The 7272-nt window shown below is 36.0% G+C and overlaps 1 protein-coding gene across 1 annotated transcript; it reads left to right on the top strand.

Annotated features, from left to right (window-relative positions):
* Positions 1-1286: 1286 nt before the first annotated feature.
* LOC141812216 (5'-adenylylsulfate reductase-like 3) lies at positions 1287-7024 on the top strand. Its single transcript, XM_074700262.1, has 4 exons — positions 1287-1593; positions 5660-5847; positions 5935-6059; positions 6406-7024. Exons 1-4 carry the CDS (start codon positions 1399-1401, stop codon positions 6852-6854), a joined length of 957 nt encoding a protein of 318 aa, XP_074556363.1. The 5' UTR covers positions 1287-1398; the 3' UTR covers positions 6855-7024.
* Positions 7025-7272: the final 248 nt, after the last annotated feature.

Raw genomic sequence — 7272 nt, 5'->3', positions numbered from 1 at the left:
GATGGGAGCATGATTCTTTCTATTGTTGTCTCATTTTATTCTTATAGAATATTATTGACCATGTAGCTTCAATAGAAAAAAGTTTTTAATAATTAAAATTAATAAAATCTTATTTATATTAAGTAATAATTTTATCAATTTAAAAAATTTTATTATCAAAATTTAAATATAAAAATTTAATTAATAATTTTGTATTTTAAAAAGTTGGAAGTCTTAAGAGACCCAGTAATAATTTAATAAAAATTATCATATGAGCGTAAATTGGTTAAGTTTCAAAGAAGATGGCCCGAACTGAAAATTGTTTCCCTCACAAAATGTAGGGGCTAAAATATAAAAACCGTTGACACATGTTAGTAGAGCTGTCAAATGAGTCAATTCATGGTGGGACGTGTTAACCTATGACGAACCCATCATATGGCAGGGTAGGACAGACCAACCTACTAACTTGACGGGTTGGGAAATCTCCAACCCAACCCAATTCAAGATGGGCCGTGGGTCAAGCGGGCCAACCCGCGGGTGTATTAAAAAATACAAAATAAAAAATATTAGAAATTTTAAGTTTGAATTATAATTTAAATTAATTAAGTTGAAAATTTTAAGTTTGAATTATAATTTTTAAACTTGAATTATAATTTGAATAGATCAAACCCACTAATTTATCAAGTTTTCTATTTTAATTTTAAAATTTAAAATAAATAAATAAACTTTCTCAATTCGCAGATCAATCCAAGTCCATCGTTGGCCAATTTACACAGGTCATGGGTCTAACGAGTCAATTCAGCTGAATCTATCTTAAAATGAATTGATAAAATTTTAATTTAACTCATTTAAATTACTTGTCGGCCAGGTCAACTTGGACCTTAATCTAAATTGATGACTACATGCCAACTAATTTTCGGTGCATTTCCTGCACCATCCAAAACAGGCAACTTATTCTCAAAGCTGCATTAAGAATCGTGACGTCATGAAAAGCTCCTGGTCAGGCTAACTTCCAATTGGCCCCCGTCAAATTTCGTGTTCCCTGTCTCAATTCGCCCGCCCTCTTCTCCGCCCCCATCACTGGCGTTTCCATCTCATATCGTACGTCCGATTTGAAATGGACGGGTGGGATTGGATCTTCCAAAAACACCACCTTCATCTCCATTATCGACTCTGTCCTGTGCCCATCTCCATAAATATATGCCAAGAAAAAAGGACCAAAATATTTATTTATTTATTTATTTTTTAAAAAAATATTATCTTTTATATATCTGTCTCCGGTCGTGTCGCCTTGCTGCGGTGCTACAGACGCCGGCGCCACCGACGTCGCCCCGTCCTCGTCCTCGTCCGCTTCCTCCTCCCCTTCCTCTCCCGTTCTCTTGTTCGGATCTTCATCTTTGCGGGAGCTGGTGTCGGATCATGGAGGGGACCGGGAAGCTGACTCAAATCCTGTCCTCTTCTCTTCTTTTCTTGGTCTCCTTCGTTGTTCTAGCGATGGGGTCGCCTGCTTGCCCGGTGCCCTCGGTTGGGGACTCGATCTTGGGCCGTTCAGGCTCTCGCTGGGATTTGGACCCCAGGATGGTGCATGCTAACTATCCGATCGGCGTCGTTGAGGTGCTAAAATATTCATTTTTTCAATTAAATCAATTGCTGTGCGCTTTTTTTTTTTTTGAGATTTCCTGAGAAAAGATGTTCCATCTTGTTTGAGGTTTTAGAAAACATGATGGTTGTGAAATTAATTAGGATTCTTTTTTATCCCAACAAGATTTTGATTCTATGAAATTCATTTTTCAAATTTTCAATACTATAGATGTTTTGATGGGAGCAAAACTAGCATTTATGCCTAAATCTCTATCGCAGATTTGCGTGTTTGTGAAAAAAAAAATGAGGTGATTGACCAAGGTTTCGGGTATCGATTCGTGCAAAAAGTTTGTGTAGTTAATGGGTATGTTTGTACCAATTGGCACCAATGAGAAGGGGAAAACACGAGAGGAAGTACATGGCGAAAGGACCTAAATCATAGAGGGGAAGAGAGATTGGCACATGGGGAAAAGACAAGAGGGAAAATACAGGGAGAGAACTAAATAAGAGAGGAGGAGATGGAAGAAAAAAATGGCTAAAACATTTTCCTAGTTTTGACCAGTTTATGTACTGCTAACGAGTTTGATGGTTAAGTATCATCCTTACCTCAATAAACAGTTAGGTAATTTTAAGTAAAGGTGCCAATTAGCTATGCTAAGCTGAGCTTGAGATGGCCGTTGGCTCTAGTCGAGCCATGTGAGCAAGACTTGGGAAGGTGCTGACTCAGGCCTAACATCGGCATGAATTTTTTTTATAATAAATATATATTTAAAAATTAAAATTGGAATTTGCAGATTTTTTTATTTTGTACCTGGCCTTCAGTTTGCTAAATTCTATTTTTACCTCATTTAGGCATGAGATTGGGAAGGTGTTGCAAAACACTTTTGCCTTCGTCATTAAAGTTTGATGTCTAGTGTCCTCCTTTGTCTTTGAGAGAGATGCACGTTCCCATACTCTCCTTGTTTTGTTGGCTCCTTTTCCAATCTAATACCACACTCAATTACTTGGCAAAAAAAGACGCTAACGCTATCATAGAGTATATACATAGGAACAATTAGTATATCATGTGCCATTGTAGCAAAAGAAGATAAACTATGGATTGCCTTTCATGATAATCTCAAATATTTAAAAATTTCATATATACTCTTATTTAGCTCATTTACTTCATAATCTACGTCACTAGCTAGGTCTCCATTATGCTAAATCAAATGACTACTAACCATGACCTAAGTATAAATGAGAGGCTATAAGCCATAAACCTACTTGAGTATCACAATACTTCTCATAGTACAAAACACATGTATCACTTAATAAAATCTTTATTTCTATTCTTTCTATAGATTGTTGGAAATTTACTTATTATTGTAATAATAAAAAATAATTTACAAAGCACACTATATTTTACTCTAGCATCTTACACAATATAACTATACAAAATAAAACACATTTAAGTATAACCCTAACATGGATTGTAATATCGTTCAGTGCTAGTCGACATGAAAGAAATATTTCATTGTGCTTACTGATTGACATGTGAAGTGGGTTGGAGGTGGATGAAGGTTTCTTCCATGACATGCAAGTGTTCTCCGAACTTCTTTTGTGAGTGAGAGCACTTGGAACAAATTGTCCTCTGCGGTGACTTCGTGCAACTTTGACAACTTGCGAACATCTTTTGTGAGTGAAGGTGATTGTTTAAGCTATGTGATGACTTGTTATAATTTTGATAGGACTGTGACAACTTACAAATAGCTCTACAAGGCCTCATGAACTTTGTGAGTGTGCTCTTCGTCTAATGAACAACTCCAGAAGGGCCTAAGTCTTAAAGAGGTTCTTCTTCTTCTTCTCCAACGACATCATGTATCAACACTCCAGAGCAATACTTAAACTATCTCGTTTTGTCTCAACCAACAAGATTTTAAACACTGCATATATATATATATATATTTCCTTTTGTTTTGTTTCTATGGTAGTGGTTATCTTAGCTAAATTATTATCATTTTTATATTCATTAAACAAAGTATTAATTTACTTAAATGATATAGTAAGAATAAGAAATAGTAGAATAAACAACAAAAAAACATTATTCTTAGAATAAAAAATTCTAAAAGACAAATCTTTTTTAAAGGAAGACCAGTCAGATTCATCAATATTCTTTTGAGGGAATCTATCACCTATATTAGTTCCAAAGGTTTGATTTGAACACTTTTCTAAAAAAAAAAATGAAAATAAAACTTAATAACAATAATAACTAAGTATTAAATTAAAATAAGTAAAATTTGAAAAATATAAATTATACCTCACAAAGTAGAGTGGATGATGCCAATGAGAGTTGGGCACAATACCAGTAGTGGTATAAAATATAAAGGATGAAAAGTAAAAAGAAAAAGAAAATTAAGAAAAAGATCAACAGGAGATTAAAGAGGAGAGGAACAAATTATGAGAGTGTGAGAATGAAAGTTTGATAAGTGAGAGCTTGAGGTGAGAAGTTGAATGTGTTTGGATGAGGGATGGGGGTTGAGGTGGAAAGGTACTATAGATTAATTTGAGAATATCTATGATTTTTTGTGAACTTTTAAGGGTATTTTGGGTTTTTACAACCAAATGGCCGTTAATCCCCCACATTTTTTTTGATCCTTTATAAGGATATTCGGTAGATTGAATGGAAAATTTGTGGGGTGATTTGTGTGGTTTCGTGCTCGACACAACTTAGAGCAATGAAGAGACAATGAATGAAGAAGTGGTATACAAATTCCGAGACATTACTCACTGATCTAAGTTGTTGTTGTTGCTCGTCCCAAACAATCATTAAGAACAATTAGAGGAGGATGCCAATGGAATGTTGGTAAACAGACAAAAGGAAGAAGCTAGTGCTAGGAATTTATTTGGATAGAGACAAGCTTAGTCACAATGATGGCTATGTTATATGGAAACAGATCATGAGGAATTTATGAGCCTTTGGATTACAAGGTGTGGTGATCACAACTACTTGAGAAGGACTTATTCTTCTTTACACTTGTATTAGGGGATAAAGGAAGCAAAACAACACATTCTATGGATCACGGTGCCTTCCCTGGGTCATGGTGCCATCTTTGGATTGTGGAGCTGGGATGCCATGATGGGGTGGGGATCATGAGGGGTTATGGAAGAGGAAATCAGGTATGTCCTTTTTGATTAACAGGTTTCAGAAAATCTTTTGATTTAACTCAAATATAACATGGATTTGGTCTATGGATTCGCTATCTTTAAATAGAGGTCAAGCCATGAAATCATGTGTTTCAGGGGACCTGATAAGAGTAGATTAGCTGATTTAGAGATTCTAATTGAAAACATAAAATTTTGTAAATTGGATTATTTTGTTTGTTGAATTTCCTAGATGCACCAATTACCTTTATTTTATATCTCACCTTTTTTTTCCACTTGCTTGTTGAATGTGCTTCATGTTTGCCATCTGAAATTCAGTGCTAAAACTCTCAAGATTTATGATCTTTTTATAGTTTTTAGCTACTTGATATAAGTAAGAACATTCAAAGCTCATGCATTTAAAATATCTAGTAGTTTGTAGCAGAGAAAGAATGTGAGAAGATTCATTCCACACTGGTTATTAGTTCTGTACCGATGGCATCTTAACTTCAATTTGGCTTGTGTTCAAGCAGCACCATGTGTGAGTTATCTACATGAACTCTAGATAAGGACCCTAGTGATGTTTCAAGATCACTTGGAGACTTGTATGTTTTGGTTTTTGCTGGAAAACCATGTCGCCTTATTGCTCTTTAGCTCTTATAATGGTTTGGTGCTTCCTTAGACTTACTCTTCTTTATTTGATGTTGTGGATTCCTGTATGCTCTTTCCATTTGTTGCTTCAGAGTTTAATCCTTCTCAATTAATTTTAAAAATCTGTAAGTTGGTGGGCTGTTGGGTGTGTTGCTTTGTGGTAATGTTTACTTGTCCATTAGTTCAGTTGATTTGTGTGGTCCAAAAGTGTTGTGTGACTGCCCTTGTTAACATATGAAAGTTCTAATCGATTTAATAGAACCTAAACTTTATTAATTATATCTTATTTGCAATGATCTTTATATGTTTTTCTCTATTCTATGCGTAGGGTGATGAAGCTGCTTTGCAGCGGGCATTTAGCATTGTGCAGACAAACAGAGACAGCTATGTAGCTCTGCTCTTTTATGCATCCTGGTGTCCTTTTTCTAAAGTCTTCCGTCCAAATTTCCACATCTTGTCTGATTGGTTTCCAGCTGTTCATCATTTTGCATTTGAAGAATCTGTTATCAGGCCAAGGTAAATTAAGAAGTTTGTATCATGACAAGATTCCTCAAAAGTAATCATGTTTATATGGTGATGATATCTGAAACTTTTCCACTGCAGCATACTCTCGAAGCATGGAGTGCATGGTTTTCCGACCATTCTTCTGCTGAATTCCACCATGATTGTCCGTTATCGCGGTCCACGCAACAAGAATTCCCTTGTTGCGTTTTACAATCATGTCACAGGTATTCTATATCCTTAATTACTTGATTGCAAAATCTACAACTCTTTCCATGACAGCTGTGTGTTTTAGAATTGTTTTGTTTGACAATTTATGTAAACAATAAATTGCTTCATTTCGTTATTATATTGAATATTGGACAATAATAGAATTTACCTGGTGATTGAGAAAATTGTCTGGATATCGACTGAATATTCAGTAGCCTGAAATGGTAGATCAAGTTTCACAATCATACATCAAGGATGCTTGTTCTGGACTTTGTTTAGGACATGGGAATCAATCATCAATTTGTAGATTGCAAACATATTCCCCGAGAAAAAATGATACTTATTATCTCATTTTATTGTCAGGTGTTGATCCATCGGCAAAACTGATACCCCTGGATGAAATTATGGACTCACCGAGAGTTTCTGAATCCATGGAAGATGCACACGAAAACTGCCCATTCTCATGGGCAAAATCACCAGAGAAATTGCTGCAGCAGGATGGTTATCTGGCACTCGCAAGTTGCTTCCTGTTAATGAGGCTTCTTCATCGCTTCCTTCCAAGCCTTAATGCTTGTTTCCAGAGAGCTTGGAGGCGGCAGATGCGATATGCAAGCTTGAGGAACATATGGAATTCTTTCAAGGCATGCCTGGAACAAGCAAAGCAGGGCTTCAGTAGGTTGTATCCGTTGAAGCAAAGCAATTTGCAGGAAGGTGCAATGAATGCAAAAGCTTGGGCTTCCAAGTCGTTAGCATCGGTGTCGCTAGGCGAAAGTAGTTCCGGAAGAGCATACTCCACAGTCAAAAGAAATTAAAAGGCAAGATCGTTCACTACTGCATGTACAGTTATGCATATCGAACGTTGTTTGAGTTGAAATGTTTATGGGTTGCAACAATTCTGGAAGCAGCCCCTTCCTACATGACCTTATGTTAAGATATTTAGATTAGATCCACTAGCAATCCCTGATGATCTTACCCACATTATGATGCTCGACGAGTTTAGCTGCAGTCTCATTTGATGGTGCGAAAAAAAATGCATCTATGCATCCTGGTAAGAGGCTAGCTTCTGATGGAAATTCTTCCGGCCAATATTGGCTAACTATCCCTTTGTTTAAGTTTTTTTATTTATTTTGATCAACTCAAGTAGTTTCACAGGTTTATTATAACACAATCTATAAGTGTGACACTTAGATAATTTATCTCTATAAAGTTGAGAGGGGAGAGGGGAGAGGG

Source organism: Curcuma longa, chromosome 18 (genome assembly GCF_044706935.1).
Source record: "Curcuma longa cultivar G26 ecotype Majalengka, Jawa Barat chromosome 18, ITB_CL_G26_1.1, whole genome shotgun sequence".
In the NCBI taxonomy this organism is placed as follows: domain Eukaryota; kingdom Viridiplantae; phylum Streptophyta; class Magnoliopsida; order Zingiberales; family Zingiberaceae; genus Curcuma; species Curcuma longa.
Note: the sequence above shows the minus strand (reverse complement) of the source record. Positions and strands in the feature narration are given on the sequence as shown.